This window comes from Portunus trituberculatus, chromosome 18, assembly GCF_017591435.1.
Source record: "Portunus trituberculatus isolate SZX2019 chromosome 18, ASM1759143v1, whole genome shotgun sequence".
NCBI classification, from domain to species: Eukaryota; Metazoa; Arthropoda; class Malacostraca; order Decapoda; family Portunidae; genus Portunus; species Portunus trituberculatus.
The window spans coordinates 15,739,818-15,760,985 of record NC_059272.1 but is presented as its reverse complement, the minus strand read 5'-3'; the positions used below and the strand labels follow the sequence as shown (position 1 = coordinate 15,760,985).

Sequence of the window (21,168 nt, the reverse complement as noted above, 5' to 3'; positions counted from 1 at the left end):
TTTTTTTTTACCGTTCTAGTGACAGATTAACAAGATTTATACATTATCAACAGGGAAAGCATTCTTGGGAACGTGGCTAATCATCTCTATGCCATTTCAAAATAGTCATGGTTAGGGTGAAAGATTTTTGAATGCCGGTCCACACCTCTCGTCACACCACAAGCTAGCCCTGCATGCCCTCCCGCGGCCCGCTTCCTGCCAGCTGCCTTCTCCCCAACTATCACTGCACACACACACACACACACACACACACACACACACACACACACACACACACACACACACACACACACACACGAAACCCTCCCAGCCCCTCTCACCTTGCTTCTCCCGTCTTTCCATGGCAAGAAATCAAGGTAATCAAAATTCTCGAGGAAGATGGATGTGGTAAAGTAATGATAAAGTAGATAGGAAGACCTGAAACAGGAAAACCAGGATACCAAAAAAAAAATATATATATATAGACCGTGGGAAGAAAGACCTACACGGCGAAGGAACACGTGGAGAGCGGGAGGGAGAGGCTGGGAAAGGAAAATATAGGCTACAGGTGCTAGAGGCAGGGAGAGAGACAAGCGGGAGGGAGAGAGATAGGAACTGACAAGACGGGAGGACACGAGAGGAAGCGGATCGAAGCAATGGGAAAGGGAGGTCTATGCTACAGGTGCAAGAGAGAGAGAGAGAGAGAGAGAGAGAGAGAGGATAGGAGGACTAGAGACAGGGCTGGACAAGGCAAGAGGAGGCACTGGTGATGAATTGGATGATTCGGCGCCAGGGTGTGTCTGCTTCAGTCATTGACATCCCCTCGTCCATCCTACCCGCAGCTCAGCAGGTGACGCGGAAGAATAACTGATGGTGACTATGAGAAATCTGTTTTTATTTCTATTATTTACCGTCTTGCATTCCTGCCTTGATTTATTGACGGTGTGAGTGTGCTTGATTATCGTGCTTGATTATTTGATAGTGTGCCCGCTGGTTTGTCTCGCGGTTGTCGCCCCGTCAGGAGGTGGCCAGGAGGGGTATAGGTAGCTAGGAGGGGTCGTCATCCGCTGAGCCACGCACGACATTGAATTTATAGATTGTGCTAATTCTGTACAGCGTGATGTAGTGGTGGGAGGAACACACGCACCTGCTTGTGTGTGTGTGTGTGTGTGTGTGTGTGTGTGTGTGTGTGTGTGTGTGTGTGTGTGTGTGTGGTCCTATCCCTACCGTGTCATGAGGCACGCACGCACACACACACACACAAACATTAATCCCAGTCACACACATATTCAACAACAGCACTTATGAAAAGATTAACGACCGTCACCCACTCTCTACAGCAACACACACACAACACACACACACACACACACACACACACACACACACACACACACACACACACACACACACACACATTTATTCTGGCGACACATTTATTCTGGCGACACATTCACGAAGAACGACATGAGTCACAGAATTTTTAATATGATGCATGCGATCGCTACAACTCACGCTATGTGTGTGTGTGTGTGTGTGTGTGTGTGTGTGTGTGTGTGTGTGTGTGTGTGTGTGTGTGTGTGTGTGTGTGTGTGTGTTCTTCCCGGAAAGGCTGAGTATGTCACCTCGCTTCTCGCACGTCTTACCTCGGCAGCAGAAACAGCGGGCGATGTTCGAGGTGACAGGGGAGGATGAGAGGAACAAGACCATCACGAGGGACTAAGATGAGACACGATGCTGCGTCTCAAACAGAAAACGGAAGCTTATGGAATGCAGTGCGAGGAGGGAAGAGTATAGGAGAGGAGTGAGAAGGAGAAATAGGAGGTTGCGGGAAGGGAATATACACAAGAGGAGAAGGAAGGAGGAAGAGTGTATGTTTATCTTGCATCTTGAGGAATCGTTTGTACCCCAGGAGGCCTCAAAACTCCCACCACCCTTCCCCACACACCAAGACTCCCGCCTCATTTTTCACCCTGCGGGACATCTCTTCCTGCCCCTCCTCCTCCTCCTCCTCCTCCTCTTCCTCCTCCTTTCATCCATCTCCCTGACGATGCTCTATGGGGTGTAAGAGTTACATAAAGAATTCCTGGATACTTTTCCATCTTCCTTTTCCTTTTACTGCGCGCTCGATAGAAGAGGAAAAGAAGAGGAAAAGAGGAAAAAAGAGGAGCATTTCCACAAAACTTACTCCCTGTGTGTGTGTGTGTGTGTGTGTGTGTGTGTGTGTGTGTGTGTGTGTGTGTGTTTGTCTCGTCTATTTTTCACGACAAAGAGTCTCGAATTTTCTTTATTTATGTCCTTTTCTCAGGCAGAAGTGACGGATGTGGGTGGGAGAGACCGAGGAAGACCGAGAGAGAGAGAGAGAGAGAGAGAGAGAGAGAGAGAGAGAGAGAGAGAGAGAGAGAGAGAGAGAGTGCACAGTAATAGTAGTAGTTTTAGTAGTAGTAGTAATAGTAATAATAGTAGTAGTAAAACAATAGAATTTACAGCCAACATATTTTCATATTATTTTTAGTATATTTACGGCTTAGCTTCTCGTTACTTCTTATCCCTTCTTATGCTCTTCTCGAAACTGGCGTGAGATGCTCGATAACTCCTGCATTAAGAACGAGACAATGAATACATAATCCTTTCTCGCCATTACTTTCTCTGCTTCAGAGTAAGAACGACATACAAACTTAGATAAGAATAATGGACATGTAGTAATATCCTTGGTGGTAGTAGTAGTAGTAGTAGTAGTAGTAGTAATACTACTAGTAGTAGTGGTAGTAGTAGTAGTAATTATAGTAGTAGTAGTAGTAGTAGTAGTAGTAGTAGTAGTATTAATTATAGTAGTAGTAGTAGTAGCAGTAGTAGTAGTGGTAGTAGCACAGTAGTAGTAGTAGCAGTGATTGTGGCAGTGGCAACAGCAGCAGTAGCAGTAGTAGTAGCAGCAGCAGCAGTAGTAGTAGTAGTGGTAGTAGTAGTAGTAGTAGTAATTATAGTAGTGGCAGTAGTAGTAGTATTAGTAGTAGTATAGTAGTAGAAATAGTAATTGTAGCAGGAGCAGCAGCAGTAGTAGTAGTAGTAGTAGTAGTAGTAGTAGTAGTAGTAGTAGTAATAGTAGCAGTAGTATCATCAGCAGCAGCAGTCCATTATCCTCGTGTTTACAACAGATAAAACTGGTATTCATCTATTCATTTACCCACGTTTACATTCACTTACACGAGCTAAGCTGCAATGCACAGGACAAAAAGAGAAGTATCAGCTTGCCCTCTAATCGTCAGGAGCTGCCGGGGATTTGGCGAGACTCGGTACTCCCTCAGGCGGACAAAAGATGCACTGCTTCCCATCATGTAAACGAGGAGGAAGCTGAGGAAGAGAACGTGAATTATTGCGTCTATTTATTACCATTGCTGAGTGGCGCTGGTGGTGGTGGTGGTGGTGGTGGGATTTGCTCGCACACACACACACACACACACACACACACACACACACACACACACACACACACGCACGCACGTAGCAGTGACACGACACGCTCCTTCTACGAAACTGCCAATAATCTATGTATGTTTTTTTATTTATTTTTTTTTTTATTCTTGTATCCATCCATTTTATTTTCATTAACGTCACGACTGGACTGCAAGATTTCGAATAATGATAAAAACTCGATAAAGCTGTAGCTAATATTTCCGAATTATTAGTATTATTAGCATGATTACTGGTATTACTATTTTTTATACTCAGGTGGAGGAGGGAAGGAAGAAATGAGTGAGTGAGTGAGTGATTGAGTATATTCACAGTTTATAGAGTCAAAATAGCATATCGTAAGGCAAGCAACACGAACAGGCCATTATCATATTTTGTGTGCCTGGGGGAGGGAAGAAAGGAGGAGGAGGAGGAGGAGGGGGAGGACAGGGTAGGAGGAGGAGGAGGAGGAGGAGGAGGAGGAGGAGGAGAAAAAGAAAATATCACTTGTATTTCCTCTCGTATTTTCTATTTTACTTCTGCATTTGTTATGACGCATTGGTTCAGGTGAGGAGACGAAGCAGTGCATTAACAGTGTGTGTGTGGCATTTGCACGATGAACGACGCTATATTTCCTGCGATGTGGCATTGGATCGCTCTTAATGCTACAGTACAGTGTGGACGGAGACGAGGGTACCATTGTGTGTGCGTGTATGTATGTGTGTGTGTGTGTGAGTGTGTGTGTGGGTGGGTGTGGAGGGAGGGAGAGGGGTTGTGTGTGTGTGTATAAGAAGTTAATGTGATGCTATTAAGAAGTTCATGTATTGCTATTAGGGGTGATGGTGGTGGTGGTGGTGATGGTGGTGGTCATGATGGTGGTAGTTAACGTGGTTTGTGTTCTTATGGCTGGGTGGATAATGGTAGTGGTGGTGGTGGTGGTGGTGGTGATGGTGGTGGTATTTTCTTTACTTTTCCTCCACTCACTCTAAAATACTTGACTGGTTTCATGGTTACAGTAATAGCAGTGGTGATGGTGGTGATGATCGGCGCTATATGACCTCGTTACATCACCAAAATGTCCAATCAGTAAATCAGTCATAATGGTGGTGTTCTTTCCCATAGTGGTGGTGGTGGTGGTGGTGGTGGTGGTGGTGGTGTTATCCAAGCAGCTGTAACAATGGGGTATTTGTGAGATATTTACAGTGTTACAATGCCCATAAGAGTGACATAGTGGTGGTGGTGGTGGTGGTGGTGGCGCCTGGAGTGTCACTGTGGCGTGGTGGTGGTGGTGGTGGTGGTGGTGTCGAGGTTGTGTCGTGACTCAGGCCTCGGCAACGATTCCAGGCAGGCAGTGTAACTCTTCGCAGCGCAAATTGTTCGTCATCTGTTTTATTTACTGCACGTGCGTGTCGCGGAGATGGCGTCGCGTCTCACTTGTACCTGTACGTGTATGTGTACGTATATATACGTGTGTATATATGGCGCCGGTTCCTCCGTCCTTTCCTCAACGCTCAGGGCACCAACTGTAGTATTTCTATATTCTGTATTCCTGTAAACTGTATATCCACATCCGTACCCGCTCGTGCCGGTCCGTGTCGCGCTGCTAAATTAGGTATCCGCTGCACGTGGATTAGTTGAAATTGGTGTAGTATTTGCTGATTCCTTATTCAATTCCAGGAAGGATAATTCTATATCCTGCACTTTATGGCCGCAAGGAAGCAGTAAAAAAGAGTCGGTTTGGAATGTGTATCTCCCGGGGCGAAGGTCAGACAACCCTGGAGGGGCGCTGGGGAAGAGGGAGTAGTACTGGGTTGCTGGCTACGGAGGGTGTAGCTGGGTAGAGGAGTAGGGGAGGAGGGTGAGGGAGAGAGGGTAAGGGAGGTGGAAGGACACGTTTACTCGCATATCGTCCACGTTATTCTTTTTTTCTTTCTTTCTTTCTTCTTCCACCTGGTGAGTACCTTGCGTGACTGGAGTGGCCAAGGCAGCGGGGAACCTCCACCATTCAGGCCGCGAACTGCTTTCAAATGTTTATTGTGAAGCACTAAAGTTTGTGCCTCGAGGTAAAGCAGGTATGGGGAGGCGGAGGGCTGGGGAGGGTGGAGGAGTGAAGAGGTGAAATTCTGGTCTCTATCCCAATCCATCCTCATCCTTATTCCATCCCACAGGACCATCCCCAACTTAGATATTAATCCTTACCTTCATTCTTCAGTCTATCCTTCCCTGTACCCACAATCCGCATACTATAACACCATTTCAAACGTCAACTATCCATCCCATTTCCCTTCCTTCCCCAATCTATCCTCCCCTAATGTTCCTGGCCCCAGTATTCCGTACTATTCCGTCCCTGGGCTATACCACTATCCTAAGTCTCATTATTCCTCCCCACCTCCCTTCCCCAGTCAACTCTCACCCCGTCACCTTCCCCAAAGTAAGACATCGTGCGGAGGACAGTCACCCCACAGTCACCACACCAAGATAGATAAAGAGAGAGAGAGAGAGAGAGAGAGAGAGAGAGAGAGAGACAGAAAGAATGAAAGAAGGTATTTTAATTTTCTTTCAATCTATTTTCTTTTTTTTTTATAATAATTCCCCAAAATGTTCACCCAGTCACCCACACCAAGAGAGAGAGAGAGAGAGAGAGAGAGAGAGACAGACAGACAGACAGACAGACAGAGAAAAGAAAGAAAGAAGATATTTTCATTTTCTTTCAATCTACTTTTTTTTAGATTAAACCCCCCTAAAAAAAGTAAAAATTTACCCAACCACTCCACACCACAGCAGCAACCCGAGACATTGGCCCCGTCCCTCTGCTCCCATCGCACTTCCCTCACTCCCCTGCCCTCTCTGCGCCCTCGGGTTGCGAATGACAACCTATTTATCTTGAGAAGCGTAGAAAAATGAGTGGGGTTTTGCCTCTCCAATCAGCGGGACGCAGCGCTAACGTGTGATGGAGCTATTACTTAATCTATTTTATGACCTCACGCCGCTCGCAGTGCATCCCGCCGCTCCCTTACTCCCTGATCGCTCTCTCCACTCACACACCTCGAATTCCAACCCAATCCTCATTTTTTTGTGCGATCAGGTCTTGTTAAATATTTCTGATGCGTTTTAGGATGTTAGAGGCTGTGAGACTTTGGCTCTTATTCTAAAACGCTTAGCTCTCTCAATATCACTGCTTTTCAAGGGCTACAGTGTAAGATATTCGTGTTTTTAAGGGTGTTTCTACGGTTCTGGTGATGAATTGGCAAGATTTATAGTTTATTGAAAGAAGGAACTGTCTTGAAAACCCGCCTAGTTGTCTCTCTGGTCTTGGAAAATTGTCATGGTGAGAGGGGAAAGCGTTTCTGAATACTGGCATCTGTGTTTGGTGGTGTGTGGTGGTGCGTGGTGGTGTAGCTGAGCCGTGGAGAGCGTTATGGAGGTGTTGTGTTGGCTATGAAGGGGTGAAGGCATTAAAGAGACAGGCGTGGAAAAAGTGATAAGTGGAGGACCAGAAAGGTTACCCTGCATGACTCCTGTTCCTCTTCTCCTTTGCCTTCTTGCCTTCCCTGCTTGTCTTTAGTTTCTTGTCATGTCTCAGTATCTTGTTTTCTTTATTATCTTTTCTTATTTTTGTATTTTTCCTCTCTCTCTCTCTCTCTCTCTCTCTCTCTCTCTCTCTCTCTCTCTCTCTCTCTCTCTCTCTCTCTCTCTCTCTCTCTCTCTCTCTCTCTTTCAAAATCATTCCTACATCTCCTTTTCATCCTTTCTACTTTCCTCCATCTCTCTATTTGTCTCTACTTATCCACCTCTTTATCTCCTAATCATCCTTGCCTTCTATTCTTTCCTTCTACTTTCTCTCTTTTTTTTCTCTCTCTTCTACTTTCCTTCCTCCTCTTCCTCCTTCCCCCATTTCCGCAGCGTTCACTCCCTTATCTCCTCCATTCTCTCAAAATGCCCCCAAATCTGAGCAAACTGGCTTTTTTTCCTTCCCCTTCCTTGCCTCGTATTGGTTATCTCTATCCCTGCCCTTCCTTTCCTCCCCAGAGTCACACAGCAATGGCGATAGTACTTTCTTCCCCACCGTTATTTTCTTCCCCTTTATCTTTATTTTCCTCTTCATTTCGCGTTCTCTCCCTTTTGATTCCTTCCAGTATTTCTTTTTTTTATGTTTTTTATTTTTTTTATCGTTGATTTTTGTGTTTTTGTTATTCGCTTCTTTGATTTACTTCTATTTTCTCCTTGATTTGTTTCTCGTGTTTCGTTTTCAATCTCTCTCTCTCTCTCTCTCTCTCTCTCTCTCTCTCTCTCTCTCTCTCTCTCTCTCTCTCTCTCTCTCTCTCTCTCTCTTGCCAGTTTCTCTTCCCTACCTACTTTCCTCTTTTCCTAATTTTCTTTTCTTTTTAAATTTCAGAATTGTGTGTTATCTATCATCTTCCATTCTTTTCTCCTTCCTCCTCCTCCTATTCTTCCTCCCATTCTTCCTCCTATTCTTCCTGCTCTTTCTCCCCACTCCGTCCATATTTCCTGTCATCTTGCCCCTTACCTCATCTTCTATTCTTCCCAACACACATCATATTTATCCATTCAGCCTACTTTTCCTTCCTTTTTTTTTATATATATATTTTCTTGGTTCCTTCATATTCTCTACCTTTGCAAACATTCCCTTCCGTTCACTTATTACCCCAACCACTCGCTTTTTCCCTTCTCTTCCCTTCCTTCTACTGACGCTAAACTTGGGAGAGAGAGAGAGAGAGAGAGAGAGAGAGAGAGAGAGAGAGAGAGAGAGAGAGAGAGGGGACAGCTATTTTCCTCGGCGCGCAGCTTAAGCTTACAAATAACTGCGATTGTCAACCCGAATGCAATCACCATTCCCTCCGTGCATGCCATTACCGATTTAGATTGCCAGCCATTATCCGAAGCCGTGGAAAAATGGACTCCCTGCACCACCACCACCACCACTGCCACCCCCAGCACCACCACAGCCAGTGTTTACGAGGTGCTTCCACTGGTGGGTCGCCGCGCCCGCCTCCGCTTGGCTACCGAGAAGTGCACGTCGATGATTGAATTTTGACGTGATGGAGATGTTGTAAAGTTGCTTGTTTATGGCCGTGGACACATGCGAGGATGGTCTTCGTGTGGGCCGGGTGGGGCTGGGCCGGGGAGTGTCAGGTGTGGTAGTGGCACTGGTGGTAGTGGTGGTGGTAGTGGCGGGACAGGGCGTGGTGCGGTGAGGTGTGGCGAGGCAAGGCGGGTCATGGCCATGTAACAGTGCTAGGAAGGAGTTGGAATGGATTCTTTACCACCACCACCACCACCACTACCATCATTTTCAACAGCAATAAAACTAACAGCACCACCACCACCACCACCACCACCACCACGAAGCAATATCTCCGGCAGTAATTATTAATACACCGTAATTTTGTCACTACCTCGGAAGTGGTATATACTTAGAGAGAGAGAGAGAGAGAGAGAGAGAGAGCGTAGGCCAGTAACCTCTTGACTAAAACCACACACACACACACACACACACACACACACACACACACACACACACACACACACACACACACACACACACACACACACACACACATACAAACTGAACTGCGACGAAAATAAAAAAAAAATAGGAAAAAAATAAAAGCTTAGGAAAATAAATATCGATTATTATGCATTGTTCGCTGCTGAGATACGAGGCCACCATGAAATCTTTACTTTATTGATCCCGAAAACATTGGTTGGCGCGGGATTTACGACACCACTGCCACCAGATTCCATGTCGCCACAGCCTGATTTAGAAATGCCTGGCACGTGCAGCGGGAATTGTATTAACTCCGGTGGTGGCAACTGTTGAGAGGGTGGTGATGGTGGTGGTGGTGGTGGTGATGGTGGTGGTGATGGAGGGATCGAGGTTTCGATGCATTTTTATTAAGCTTCCTCATTTAGAGAGATTTTAGTAGTAGTAGTAGTAGTAGTAGTAGTAGTAGTAGTAGTAGTAGTAGTATAGTAGTAGTAGTAGTAGTAGTAGTAGTAATTAATAATGATACTTTTGCTGATATTTGTCGTATAATAATGATAATGATGATAATAATGACAACAACAACAATAATAACAACAACAACAACAACAACAACAACAACAACAACAACAACAACAAAATCAACAAAATCAACAACAACAACAACAATAACGATAGCACTAACAACGCTCATCACCATCATTACCCCTACACACTTATTATAACACCACCATCTTCATCAGCATCACAATCATCATAGTTATTGCTCATTACAACTAATAGGCAATGGACAACATTTATATATATTTACGTGTTTATTCATGTAGTCTGACAGAACAAGTTGCTGGATACGAGATGGAGATAAGTGAAATAAATGAAAAAGAAAGCTCCTCAAAAAATTATCATTCTTTAAAATACTTGAAATAAGAAAAAAATGCTTCTGAAAATTGAGATTGACACTTCAGAAAAATTACGAAGGGAAAAAATGTCTTGAAAAATTGAGATGGCGACGTTAAAAAGTATAATGAGAGAGAGAGAGAGAGAGAGAGAGAGAGAGAGAGAGAGAGAGAGAGAGAGAGAGAGCGAAGTACTTTTGCCTCAGGTGTTCATTTCCCCTGTGCATTCCCTGCATTCTCTCTCTCTCTCTCTCTCTCTCTCTCTCTCTCTCTCTCTCTCTCTGTATTTCTCATATTTACCAATGAACTATTTTATTTCTCATTAGTTAATTAGTTGACCTTTATTATTTCATTCTGTTAGACTGTTTGTGAAACATTCTAAGTAAATTGTAAGGTGTTATTATCACCACCACCACCACCACCATCATCACCACCACCACCACCACCACCACCACCACCATCATCATCATCATCATCATCATCATCATCATCATCATCATCATCATCATCAGTCATAGTTTTTTTTCTTTTTTTTATAAATTCATACTCATTGTAAAAATTTCAGTTTCTCGTTTACTTTATGATTTTCTATATTTTTTCCTTGCATTTTTTTCCCGTCCTCCTCCTCCTCCTCCTCCTCCTCCTCCTCCTCCTCCTTCTCCTCCTCCGTTACCACCACCACCACCACCACCACTACCAGGCGCCCTCTCCAGCACGCCTCGCCGGAATACGTAGTTGTGTACATTAACGAGATTGCTCTGAGCACGACCATTGTAGCGCACGTGTTATTGTGGCGCCGTGCCGGGTTGTGCACTTCTGACCGGGTGTGAAGGAAGCTGAGCGAGAACACCACCACCACCACCACCACTACCACCACCACAACACCTCCACAACACCACACCTGCACAGCACCATTACACTACATCACACTTCTATTTTTGTTGCTCTCATCATCACCGTTACAGCCACCACCACTACCACCATCATCACCACCATCACCATCATCACCAGGACTCCAGCAGTGTAGCTCCGGTCATCGTTCTAATATCGCCTGCCTGCCTTCTGCTGGTGATCCTGTTAGGCTTAATTGGCCTCACCTTTTGGAACTCTTATTGCTCCTGTTACTTTTAGTTCACCAAGATTTTTTTCCCTAGGTATTTTTGACCGTTTAATGCATAGATACATGTTCACACACACACACACACACACACACACACACACACACACACACACACACACACACACACACACACAGGAAAAGTAGTAGAAATAGTAGTAGTAGTAGTAGTAGTAGTAGCAGTAGTAGTAGCAGTAGTAGCAGCAGCACCAGCACCAGCAGCAGCAGCAGCAGCAGCAGCAGCAGTAGTAGTAGTAGTAGTAGTAGTAGTAGTAGTAGTAGTAGTAGTCACAGTAGCAGCACTAATAATAACAGTTACAGCAGTGGTAGTAGCAGCATTAGTTAGCAGCAGCAACAGGCGTAGTATTGTGACAACAGAAGCATTCACAACATTACTAGCAAGTGTTACTCGTAGTAGTAGCCATACCAACAGTAGCAGTAGTAGTAGTAGTTTATCTGTGCCCTGTTCATGTATATGTAACACTGCCACTTCCTCTTCCCCCCCCCCACACACACACCTCCATCATCCACCCTATGGCCACACTGCCTCTCCCACTACCATTACCATTACCCATAGATCTACTGTCTCTATCACCTCATTTCCCTCACCAACATCGCTACTACAACTACTACCACGCGTCATCACACCATCATCACCACACCTATACCTGCAGTCACTACCCCCGTGCCATCACCATCCATCGAACACCTCCACGGCACCCTTCACTATCTATCACCATACGCTAATCACCATCACCACCATCATTACCATCATTTCGCTATTCATTCCACCTATTCTATTTTCTGGCTCGAAATATATATATATATATAGTGTGACCTCTCTCGCTTTTCGCCTTTTACATCTCTCTCTCTCTCTCTCTCTCTCTCTCTCTCTCTCTCTCTCTCTCTCTCTCTCTCTCTCTCTCTCTCTCTCTCTCTCTCTCTCTCTCTCTCTCTCTCTCTCTCTCTCTCTCTCTCTCCACAGTACATTTGGCATTTCACATTCGCATACACACACACTCACATTTCCACATTTCGTCCATATTTGCTGGTGTATATATTTCAACGGTTCATTTTGGTTCGCGAATTCGTATACGGGTGGGTATATATTTATTTTATCTAGTTTCCCTTTGCAATATGTTATCCCAGATTTCAAAGCGAGAATGTGCAACTGGTAATATCTGCATTCCTCGCATATTCGCATTTCCCCACCTGGCTGAATTTTTCTTTTTTTTTTTTTTCTTTTTTCTTCCAATGGCACGGCGAGAGGGAAACTTTGGGTGGGGAAAAGAAAATGATGTGAGTGAAGGGAAGGAAAACCAGAGGAGGTGACATTAATTATCTTAACGTTGTGGTTTTCGCTAAATTATGTTTTTTTTTGTGTTTTTTTTTTTTCGAGGGTGGTGACCTTCTACATTTTTGGCTTCCTTGGTCTTGTTTTTTTTTTTTTTTTGTTATTTTGTTATTTTTTCGATCTTAACCCAATCTAACGTAATTTAAACGAGAATGAAGTGGAATAGAGAACCTGATATCAACTCTCTCTCTCTCTCTCTCTCTCTCTCTCTCTCTCTCTCTCTCTCTCTCTCTCTCTCTCTCTCTCTCTCTCTCTCTCTCTCTCTCTCTCTCTCTCTCTCTTGAAAGAAATATGTGTAGCTCAAAATACTTGAATTACTGCCTCAGAAAATGAAATCTTTTAATGATAATTATGTAAGTCTCATATCCTGAGGAGAACGGTGAGGAGGAGAGGGAGGAGGAAGAGGAAGAAGAGGAGGAGGAGGAGGAGGAAGAGGAGGAGAAGGAAAAAGAATAGGAGAAGGAGGAGGAAAAGGAAGAAGAGGTGGAGGAGGAGGAGGTGGAGGAGGAAGAGGAGAAGGAGTGGAGCTGGAGAGATAAAAACAAAGAGATGTTCGGTGCAAGTTTTGAGTAGAAAAGTAGGAGTGAAGAGGGAGTCTGCGTGTATTGACCTTAAAAGTTCCCCAAAGTCTTCAGTCATCATAACGCCGATCACTTTCACGTACTCTCCTTTATAACGTTCACTGTGTTATGTATCGCCTTTCAGAACGATATTAATCTCTCTCTCTCTCTCTCTCTCTCTCTCTCTCTCTCTCTCTCTCTCTCTCTCTCTCTCTCTCTCTCTCTCTCTCTCTCTCTCTCTCTCTCTCTCTCTCTCATATTAGATAAATAAATGAGAAAGACACACTCGTAGTACTTCAAGCGAGACAAAGAAACCTGTTACAAAGACCTACAAGAGTTACAATGGATTTTTCATCTGCACGCCCACTCTGCCTCACGCATTCACCTCTCCCTCTGTACCCCCAACACTCCCTCCGTACCCCAACACCCTGCACTCCCTCTCTCTCTCAGCCTCCATCACACTCTCATACCCTCCCATCCCTTCTCTCTCTCTCTCCTTTCTCACATCGTCACTCCATCCTTACTTCCCTCTCCTTCCCTCTCTGCATCCTTTAACACTCCTTCCGCATACCAACACCCTGTATCGAACCCTCTCTCTCTCTCTCTCTCCCTCAGCTTCCCTCACGCTCTCATACCCTCCCATCCCTTTTGGTCTCTCTCCTTTCCCACAGTGTCGCTTCATTCCTCTCCTTCACTCTCTCCATCCTTTATATCCTCCTAAACTCCCTTTTTACTTGCCTCCTTCCCTCTCTACCTCCCTCACACACTCCCATTTCTCTCTCTCTCTCTCTCTCTCTCTCTCTCTCTCTCTCTCTCTCTCTCTCTCTCTCTCTCTCTCTCTCTCTCTCTCTCTCTCTCTCTCTCTCTCTCTCTCTCTCTCTCTCTCTCTCTCTCTCTCTCTCTCTCTCTCTCTCTCCCACGGCGTCACTTCATCCATCTCCTTCCCTCTCTGCATCCTTTATATCCTCCCTTCTTACTTCCCTCCTTCCCTCTCTATCTCCCTCACACCCGCCCAGTCTTCCTCCATCCTTACTTCTCCTCCCCATTGCCTTCCTTGCCCCCCTCACCTGCCTCACCTGCCTCGTGCTCACCCCCTGGATATTCCCTCCGCGCCTCCCACCCTCTGTAGGTCTCGTGTGGCGCTAAAGAAAACTAGTCCCTTGCAAACAAACTTTAGATGCTCTCGTCCTTACCGTCGCCTGTGTCACTCCAGCTTCCACTCTTCTTTCCTCCTCTTCCTCCTCCTCCTCTTGTGATGCACTCCCCCCAAAACGCTCCATCCCCTCTGTACCTGCATTCTCCCTTGGGACGCCTAGACACCTGCATTCTAAAACTTTCCCCGCTGTACGAGCATATTTCTGTCTGTGTTTGGAAGGAGACGGGGAGATGTGTTTTTCGCCCTCAGTGTCCCTCCCTACTACCCCCGCCAAGCCTTTTTCATGCCTTGCTCCCTCGCCACGACAATTTTTGAAGTCCCCATAGACGACTAGCCGGGTTTCCAAGACAGTTTTTTTCTTATGATAAACTAGAAATCTTGCTAATCCATTACCAGAACTATAAAAAATAACCTCAGGAACACGAGTATCTTTAACTAAAATCTTTGGAAAGTAGTGATGATGAAAGAGTTAAACGTTTAAGAATATGGGCTTTAGTCTCACAAGCTACTGCTCTTTCTCAGCCCTCCTCTCTCCCTCTGCCTCAGCCTCACACTCCCCCTCACGGCAACACTCTCGAAGTGTCTCTTTATAATGATGGAAAACTTATTCGTAACTTGTCACAACTTGGCGCGTCACATCTATAAAGTTCTGCTCGAGTCTTTAATGAGAGGTTTCTACATTCACGCTCTTATCTTTTTCACACTCGTTCCGTCGCTTTGATTAAAAACACGGCGCGGCGCGTTCATTTTGTTTTATGTTTTTTTTCCTCGCACTCACTAAATGAACAAGGGAGTGAGGCGTATTTTCTCAAACCAGCACACTTAACCTTACCTCACACTTACCACCATAACCTGAAACAATGCTGCGCCACATCTCTAACACTTGAAGTCTTAGAAGATTTGGTTCTACTGACAGACCAACAAATTTTTCACAATCTAAACAGGAGAAACCGTCTTAACATCTTCAGTGCTGGGACACATTTTTGCCTTGAGATTTCTGTATGATTAGATAATTTTACTTACATCAGGAAGACTCTATGGAGGTCAAAAGATTAAGGGTCACAGTTTTCACTATTCTAATACCCCATATGAGTTTCTGAAGCTGTATAAAATCACCGGATAGTAAGCAGAATGAATATTAAAAGGCATGATGGTACGTAAAAGATTAAGAACCTGGCTAATCCTCTCTGTGGCCTTGAAGAATAATCGTGGTGACAGAGCAAAGCATTTCGGAATACGAGTCTATCGTCAGTTAAGCATGAGGTGACAACACAGCAAGTCATTATAGTGATCCCCTTGAAGCATGTGAAGGGCGTCGTGTGTGGGCGGGGTGCGAGCGGGGCGGGGCGCGGGCAGGTAAGTGATGGACCGGTCGAGCAGCAGAGTGAGGTGCTGGCGTGTCTCGGGGCGGTGCAGCGGGCTACCCACCAGTACGGCAACCACAATGTGCAAGGTGGCGTGAGAGGAGATGTTTCTCTCTCCTCCCTCCATCCCTCATGTCTTCGCCTCTCCTTTCTCTCCTTGACCTTCTGCTTTGCTTCCTTCTTTCCGTTCTTCTTTTGTCTATGTCTTTTTCTCGTTCCTTCATTTTTCTTCCAGTATTTGTTTTATTTCATTTACCATTGATTTGGTTTCCTTTTCTCCCCTTCCTTTTTAAGTTTTCTTCACCATCCTCATTTCTTCCCTTTTTTCTTGTATTTTCGTGTAGTTTCCCATCGACTTTGTTTTCCCTCCATTCCGCCTTTTCATTTATATTCTTCATCCTCTCTTTTTTTTTTTTTCTTACTTATCTTCTTCTCTCTGTTCAAATTTCATACTGATTTTGCATCTTTTCTTTCCTTTCCTCTTTCTTTCCTTCATCACCTTCTTTTCTCTATGTTCCCGGATTGTTTTCCTCGACTCCGTATCAGAGACGAATGATTCGTGTGATTGATGACGCTGTGATCGATTCTCCTTACACCGAGGCTGTCCCCAAGTCGTACCCTTCCTTCCTTAAGACTTGGGGATTTTTGTTTCATTCCTCACCCACCCAGCCCTTCTCAGCGATCTTATTCTTCGCTGGCACCTCATTTTTCATCCCTCGCGTCCCAATCCCCTTCGAAATCCCCTTCATATCTTCTCCCCACACGTCTTAATGGCTGCACGTCACTTTCCCGCCACCACTTCATTACCGAGCCTCGACAAGTGACTGGTGGAGGGGAACGAGACTCTTTATGAGAGTCACCCACAGTCAGTCTCCCAGTCATTAGCTCAGCGGGGCGGCTCGGGGCGGGAACAGCTTGAGTTATCACCCAAGGCGGCAGAGTCACCCACGTCACTCCTGCACTGACAAGAGAATTACCCTGGTGTGGTTTGGTTTCGAGACCTCAGACCTCACAGCCAGCTTCCGTCTTCCTGTCACACATCAAAGACTGACTGACTCCTTGATGACTTCCTTACAAAGGGGAGTACTGTGCCGAATGTTTTTTATTCTCATCATCTTTTCTCTCCTCATTAGATGGGATTTCGATGATGTTCGTTTAACAGTGATGTTTGTTTAACAGTGCTGTGTCCTGCAGGCTGTGACACGGAAGGGCAGTGACTCCTCTGTAATTTCCATCGGGACCACGGGAAGTCTATACAAACTAAATTAAGATGTCCAGAAGGTGGCGAGGCGAGGCGAGGCGGTGTTGAGCGAGGCGGAACATGGAGCGGGACGAGGCCGGGCTAAATCAAAGCCTTGGGCCAGGGAAGGAAGGCAGCAGCACCGCCAGGCCTCGTCTCCCTCACCCCTCTGGCCTCTGTTTACCTGCTCGTAATTTAGGGCACTTTAATCACTGTCCGCCCAGCCAACAATGGGCCCGCCAGCAGCGGCGGCTGCGTCCGACAAAGTTATATCTTCCCTCTATCATCCTCACGCACCACTGAGTGCATGCGAGTAGGAGCACACACACACACACACACACACACACACACACACACACACACACACACACACACACACACACACACACACACACACACACACACACGCAGCTAAATGAAAGAGAATTTATCGGAACGTTCCACACGGCAGCCTTAGAGACAGCCGGGTTGAGTTGGGCGGGAGGAAGTCGGCAGGCTGGAGGTGCCCGCAGGCCGTGTTCACGCTCCCTGCACAATACGCCAATTTCACGCACTTTTCCTAATTACCAGCCGTGTTGTCTGTGATCCCTGCTTGCGAAAGAGTGTTTGATATGCTCAAATACAGAAAATTACACCGTTTTCATGGCTAACTTGAGTAGTACAGCAACGAAAAGAGAGAGAGAGAGAGAGAGAGAGAGAGAGATGAACGCCACTTCAGTTTGAGACATGATGACAGCACGCATTTAGAGTGACAGCAAGACAAAACCGTGCCTGTCTCAGCTGCCGCGGGAATGGCCATGACAGCTGCCTTGAGGACAAAGGCGATAACCAACCTCTGCCTCATCACTTTTTTAAAGAACAACAATCAACTGACCTTCATTATCCATGCATCTGTAACCTTTAACCTGACCTAGTTACATCGTAGAGTAAAGAAACAACATAACTATCCACATACATAACTGTTTAACTCCTCAGCTCTTCTAAAGAATCATACACATCTTGATTTTTATCTTGTCCCATTACTTGCAGCTTTTATCAAACATCCCAAACACATAAGATAAGGAAACGACCACCTCACTATCTACCTTCATCACCGTTCAACTCTTCAGCACTTACAAGCATCCAGTATACTCGTAAATTTCCGTCTTGCAGGGAGGAGTGATAGCCTAACTTCCTTAATACTTAAAGCTATCTCCTATGGTTTGTCTACTCTAAAGTGGCTCCTTACTTCAAAACACATTGTAACTTAATGATGTAAATGATTTGATGTGAATGATAGTTGTTTTCTATTGATCCACACACTTATCACGAGGACAGACTACAGTTTTGCTTCAAGATCTGACACACACACATTCCCCAAAACACCATTCAGACACACACCCAGAAGCCACTTTAAATTAGACGGACTGTGACTATCCAAATATATACTCCCGTTCAACTCTTCAGGCCTTCCAAGCATCCAGTACACGTTAATCTTTACTTGCAGGGGGAGGAGGTGATCCCGGAGGAGGGCTGGGAACGTATGAAGCTGCAAGGGAAGATACTCAAGATCCGGGAGGTGACTCTCGGCGACCAGGGAGTGTATGTGTGTTCGGCGGTCAATGGATTCGGCAAGGAGATCTTCACTATTACTCTTACTGTTACTGGTGAGTGAGTTAAAGTGGTGTGTGTGTGTGTGTGTGTGTGTGTGTGTGTGTGTGTGTGTGTGTGTGTGTGTGTGTGTGTGGCTTGTTTGGTAGTTTTAAGTAGTTTTATTTTTTTCCTGTCTGCTCTTTTGTCTTGCCTTCTCTTGTCCTGTCTCGTCTCGATTCGACTTAACTCCTCTTCTCCTCTCTTCTCTCTTCTTTTCTCTTGTCTTGTCTTGTCTTCTCTTCTCTTCTCTTCTCTTCTCTTCTCTTCTCTCTCTCTCTCTTCTCTTCTCTCTCTCTCTCTCCTCTCCTCTCCTCTCCTCTCCTCTCCTCTCCTCTCCTCTCCTCTCCTCTCCTCTCCTCTCCTCTCTCTCTCTCTCTCTCTCTCTCTCTCTCTCTCTCTCTCTCTCTCTCTCTCTCTCTCTCTCTCTCTCTCTCTCTCTCTCTCTCTCCATAATGAGACAAATAAAGGTAAGAATAGCACCTTCCGTTATCATACAGGTGTGCTTTCATCCCTCTGTCTCACCTTCAGCTGTCAGGTGGTCGATCCTCTGTCCAGGTATAAACATCTTTGGTGATGTTTCACTATTTCTTTGTGGTCTCATCTTTTCCTTGGGCCCATTGTTGGCGCCTCCAGCTTTGTTCCTCAAGCCGTGTGTGCCGCACTTCACACGTATCGGGGACGGGAGCTGCTTTCATCTGCTTTCTTCTTTCCCTCTTCTCGTTATTCTTTTCCATCTTGCTGTAGTGACTTTTTTTCTTTCTTTATCATCATCTCGCCGGCCGCCACCTAGTAGGTACCGGATTTTGATATGCTTCTTACTCTTTTCTCTTCTTTGTTCACGTTTTTCTCTCTTTGATAATATCCATCGAGCTCGTCACAGTAAGGCGATGGCTCAGGGATTAACGTGCTCCAGTGATGAATGAGCAGACTTGAGTTTGATGTATGCTTTGTACTTTACCACGCAAATTTATTTACTGTATCTATCTGTATACTACTACCAATCCCACACGGGCTGATCCAGACAAAGCACCATACACACACACACACACACACACACACACACACACACACACACACACACACACACACACACACACACACACACACACACACACGTCTCTCTCTCTCTCTCTCTCTCTCTCTCTCTCTCTCTCTCTCTCTCTCTCTCTCTCTCTCTCTCTCTCTCTCTCTCTCTCTCTCTCTCTCTCTCTCTCTCTCTCTCTCTCTCTCTCTCTCTCTCTCTCTCTCTCTCTCTATCTATCTATCTATCTATCTATCTATCTATCTCTATCTCTTAGTTCTGTCAGCCCCTGGTGACGAGGAAGGCTTGGTAATCATCTAACGTAACTCTGCGCTACAAAAATACGAAGTTTCACTAAGGCTGACACGATGCACTGCTAGTATACGCTTTGCGAATAACTAAAGCTGCTCTCACCACTTGCATAAGGTTATCTGGCTCGTTAAGTGTAGCTGTCTTCCTACGTATGAGTATTTGAGGCAGTCAGTCCTAAGATAAGTAAGGAATGGCTCAGGCAAGGCACCACACACTCGTACACAGGCATCATTCACACTCTGAACCTCCTCGGTGGAAAAGGATAGTCTCGTAAAACCACTAACGGAAAAAAAAAAAAAGGTGTTGCTATTCGTCCTCCATTAAGAAAAAATGAAAAATATAACTGAATTAGATACGAATGAGAAGGTTTAGTTACTATTATCCGTCTTTCATGAGTATTACGGCGTGACACACTACATGGACTACATATTAAAAAGAGACTACGTACTAAAAACAGATTTATTCGTAAGTTGAGATTTAAGAGAACTCTTATATTTTATCATCAGTTGCTTGGATGATGAAAATATATGCGCTGCTGATATGAGTTTATACTTCCTAAAGCGAGGATATACGAGTATGTAAGCACATGAAATATGATTTTATTCCGTGCCTCTGTCAAGCATCGCGGGGTCACTGACTCAGGCTGCGGGCTTTCCACTCGAGCACAGTGCCATCCACGTCAATCCGTCTTTCATCAGCATTACGGCGCGGCAATATGAGGCGCCGAGGAGCAAAGCACGGTAAATAGAGAAAAGAGAAGAGTTAGAACAAGGAAAATAACGCGAGTAAGAGCTGCAAAAGAACGAATGGAAAAAGATGTAAGGAAAAGAAGGTAGTAAATCAGCAGTGTGGGGACGCCGAGGAGCAAGGCAGGACAAAATAGAGAAAAGAGAAGAGATGCAGCGAGGAAAATTACGCGAGTAGGAACTGCAAACGAACGAAGAGAAAAATGAGTAAGGAAAAAAAGATAATACACCAGTCACAAGAACAAAATACGAAAAAAAAGGAAAGAAAAAGAGAATAAAGAGAAAAACAACCATAACCCCATAATCAAAGTCAGGAGTGAGAGAAAAGGAAGAGAAGAGGGAGAGAAAGAGGAAGGGAAAGAGGAGATGGGAGAGGCAATATGTGCCTGGGGTCCCTCATTTACATAATTCATTAAGTCCAGTACCTTCTCGCGACGCTGCCCCGATATTAAGAAAAAGCAGATTGTAAAGGAACCAGAGAGAGAGAGAGAGAGAGAGAGAGAGAGAGAGAGAGAGAGAGAGAGAGAGAGAGAGAGAGAGAGAGAGTCATTCTTCTAGTGTATGGAAAGAGAAAATTAACAAAAAACAAGTTGAGAAAGGAAAAAAGTACTCTCTCTCTCTCTCTCTCTCTCTCTCTCTCTCTCTCTCTCTCTCTCTCTCTCTCTCTCTCTCTCTCTCTCTCTCTTACATTTTTACATTTTCATTTTCTCCTTTTGCCTGTTTCTCCTTCACTAGCTGCTCTCCTCATCCATTTTCATCTGCACATAGATCTTTCTCCCTCCAGTATTTCCTTCACTTTCTTCCTCATACATTTTCTCCCTCATCCATATTCTGC

At 45.1% G+C, this 21,168-nt stretch overlaps 1 protein-coding gene across 4 annotated transcripts in view; it reads left to right on the top strand.

The window, feature by feature from the left end:
* Nucleotides 1–21,168, top strand: part of LOC123505651 (fibroblast growth factor receptor-like 1) — a 231,287-nt gene that overhangs the window by 199,140 nt on the left and 10,979 nt on the right. For all 4 annotated transcript variants that reach the window (XM_045257253.1, XM_045257252.1, XM_045257255.1 and 1 more), the window contains exon 5: nt 18,109–18,268. In XM_045257253.1, coding sequence (XP_045113188.1) covers nt 18,109–18,268 — 160 coding nt within the window. The remainder of the gene's footprint in view (nt 1–18,108; nt 18,269–21,168) is intronic.